Source organism: Etheostoma spectabile, chromosome 18 (genome assembly GCF_008692095.1).
Source record: "Etheostoma spectabile isolate EspeVRDwgs_2016 chromosome 18, UIUC_Espe_1.0, whole genome shotgun sequence".
NCBI lineage: Eukaryota > Metazoa > Chordata > Actinopteri > Perciformes > Percidae > Etheostoma > Etheostoma spectabile.
The window spans coordinates 10,062,598-10,066,146 of record NC_045750.1 but is presented as its reverse complement, the minus strand read 5'-3'; the positions used below and the strand labels follow the sequence as shown (position 1 = coordinate 10,066,146).

The window sequence follows — 3,549 nt, the reverse complement described above, 5'->3', positions numbered from 1 at the left end:
ACGTCAATGCTGCTGCCAGTTCTGCCATGGTTTACCTTTTTCATCTTGTAGTTTGTAGAAATAAGCGCAACAGGTCGGGGATGCCGAGTATACTGAAGGCTTTAGGATTATGGAATGTGCCTAATTTAATTAAAAGTTTTGTGACGTACTCCTAGAAGAAAAAAATATGAAGCAAAACAGAAATCTGAAGTGAAGATGATATTACAGTGTTGACAGTGCTTCTGATCCATACAAGGCTATTTGGTTACCAAGGATTGTGCCCTACACGAGAACATGTTGACTTTGGTATTAAATTACATTGTGTTGTGGCTAAGGAACCAGTTTTTTTACTTGTATTGTTTGTGTGCAGCACTTCTTTGAAGTGATTGACATTCAAAAGTGGTAGTCTCTAGTTTAAGGGTATTTAAGTACTTAGATTAGATTAGATTATACTTTATTCATCCCGCAACGGGGAAATTTTGTTGTTACAGCAGCAGCAATTTTACAATAACAGCAAAAAAAAAACACACAAGCAAGTAAGCACACAAGAAATAACAAACAATAGACAATGATAATATGGTAGACTTCTCATTGTGACCATGGCACAGCATTGTTTTTCTTTGACAAACAAATAAACCTGTACTGTAATAAAACAAGCCACATATTGATTGTCTCTGTAACGTTAAACCTTGAGGATTGCCATTCATTGAACATATATGTAGTTTAGCATCAGGGTGGCTGCTGCAGGTTGTCATGGTTCTAAACTCTTTCCCAAGTCTTATCAAACACTAATTGAGCTGGTGCATCTAATCATACTTAGTTGTTTTTTCTATCTGGAGAGTTTGCTCTAAGGTCGGCTCTTGGCCACTCTGAGACCCTGTTTCAATTATGTACATTCAGAGGTGTTAATGCCACATTCCTTATCACTTATGTGTGTCTATGTAAATCTGACCATAATGTAGATATTGCAGGAAAAAAAAATCTAGCTGTCCAGATGCAAAAAATAAGAATCATAGGTAAGCTGCAATGTGTGTATGTGGTAGTTGGGTGGGATGTTCACAACCTGAAAAGAGGGTATGTTGTTGTTCCATTTGAATTTAAGGATGATTTACTAATTGGGGAAGAAATCTTATTGTTTATTCCATTTTATTATTTTTTTTGTGATCCAAATTTTATTTAAATTCGAAACAAACAAGACAGTTTGTACAGACCAGTTGGAGTGTAGAGACAAAAACGAACAGAATATTATAAATGAAAGTTGCAGACAACCACCCCACTACCCTCCCCTGTTCATACTGACAGTACACACTTCTTAGCGTTAGCTAGTGTAACGTTGTGCCATATACAGTGAAGAAACACAATAATCTTATATACCACAAAAACTCTCAAACACAAAATAAGGCAACACGGCTCTTAATCTGCTCTCTAACATCACTAACAGCTTAGCATGTACCAGATAATATGGCTTTTTTTGTTCCTTGGGGGGACAGTCACATTCACAATCCACTGACAAATATTATTCATGTTTATTAAACAGGGAATGGATGACGTTCAGGTGCGTGGGGCAGCCACAGATATTTTCTCTTATCTGGTGGAGTACAACCCCTCCATGGTACGAGAGTTTGTTATGCAGGAGTCTCAGCAGAATGATGACGTAAGTATATGAATAAAGTCTGCCAGAAATTTCACCACATAGGTAGATATAAATTAGTTAAACGTTACTAATGATTTATTGGCCCTTCAGGACATCCTCCTGATCAACCTGATCATAGAACACATGATCTGTGATACAGACCCAGAGCTAGGTGGAGCAGTGCAGCTGATGGGTCTGCTTCGGACTCTGGTGGACCCTGAGAACATGCTGGCTACTGCAAATGTGAGTTTGCGTTTTTACTCCTAAACACGTCAGTTTATACACACAATGACTTAACAGTATACCTGAGCGCTTGATACTTAGACCCACCATCTCAAGAAGCACTTTTGAATGTTGGATTTTTGTTGTGAATGAAGTGACATTGCTTGCTCAATTCAGTTCAGTCAATCTTGATCAAACAGAAACTCCTTGGTCCTTCAATTTAATTATAAAAGATGCAAGAGAGACACGGACACTGGCACTCATTTATCAACCTAATGTAGAAACCGGCTCAGATATGAGCACAGAAATCTTCTTACGACAGACTACACATGGGATTCATGAAACGTTCGTATCACACCAATCGTAGCGTAAGAATTGTCGTACATTGATAACTGCAGTGGCTGGAAACAATCGTAATTTAAATATCACGCCCCAACATATTCTCGGTTTTGAGGCCTTGCCCGTACAGTTTACGACATGGCGAGACGTACTCCACCTAAAAAGCAGCGCTTTTCAGAGGTGACGATTGAAACCCTGATATGTTACGCTGAAGTTTATTTAATTTATACATCCTTGACACATGTACGTTATAGCCTAATAGTAATCTACAGGCTTATATTGCAATCTCTTAGGCCTACATGCAGCTGTTCCTATATTTAAATAAACTCACAGTAGCAGAGTTTATGCAATGTTTTTTATTTTACTCATGTTTTTTTATGAGTCAGAGCCAGGAAACCATAAACTATGAGGGAGAGCGCGTGTCCTCCGCCCTCCATGCTCGACCACCCCCTCGACCCTGTCTCCTGACAGCAGAGGGGCTGGAAGAAAAAAAAAAGCCAAAATATGCCGGTCAATGGCAGAATGACAAATGAAAACCTGAAGAATAAATAAAAATGTTGTGCCTTGTCATGTTTCCTGTATTGAATAACATTACCAAACATAACACTATACCTTTTTAAAAGCGATCAGTAATATCCTACATTACTACATTACTACATTTATGGCACCTTGTTTTTCAGCACGATGTTTTGCAGAACTCCGCAGGCTAAAACAATGTTGCAGACTTTTTCTGTCGTGTATGGTCGGGTTCCCCCCGTTTGTTTGTTGAAAATGCCTATAACTGATTTGTTAAAGACATTTATTTTCAATTCAATGTGATACGTAGCTCAGTCCAGATCACGTCAATTTGAGAGAAGGAGATGACAAACTACGGCTGCACAGTTAATCAAATTTTAACCACTCAATATTTTAATTGCGTCATTCTGTTCATAGAATGCTCCAGGTTATCTGCTCCATAAACCACTGTCTGATCATGTGTCAGTCAGAGTTGTTCCGTGCTCCGCAAAGCTTAGTTTCTAGATGTAGACAGTCACGGAGGATAGAGTGACATGAGGAAAATTCCACAACAGAAAGAAGTTGGTCATACGTTGGTCACAAGGTTTACCAGTTTACCAGTAAATACAACATTTTGTCCCGTCTGTGCAGTGACCAGTGCTAGTTTGTGTCTGTTAGCTCACAGGGCTCTAGAGAGTGTCCAAAATTTGTAAAGGTGCGACTAACATTTTTCCTTGGTCGCAAAGGTGCACCTAATGTCCTCTCATCCGCTGCCTCCCCACAAACAAAGCAATCTTGTTTATATCACAATGGTTTAATTTTGCGTTACAGGACGTATGTTGCACAATATGGATGTGAAAGCAGTTATAAATAGCCTATGT

General features: G+C 38.9%; 1 protein-coding gene across 9 annotated transcripts in view; it reads left to right on the top strand.

Moving 5' to 3' along the window:
- smek1 (SMEK homolog 1, suppressor of mek1 (Dictyostelium)) overlaps positions 1-3,549 on the top strand; it is a 16,227-nt gene that overhangs the window by 4,319 nt on the left and 8,359 nt on the right. For all 9 annotated transcript variants that reach the window (XM_032542715.1, XM_032542720.1, XM_032542717.1 and 6 more), the window contains 2 exons: positions 1,517-1,633; positions 1,724-1,855. In XM_032542715.1, coding sequence (XP_032398606.1) covers positions 1,517-1,633; positions 1,724-1,855 — 249 coding nt within the window. The remainder of the gene's footprint in view (positions 1-1,516; positions 1,634-1,723; positions 1,856-3,549) is intronic.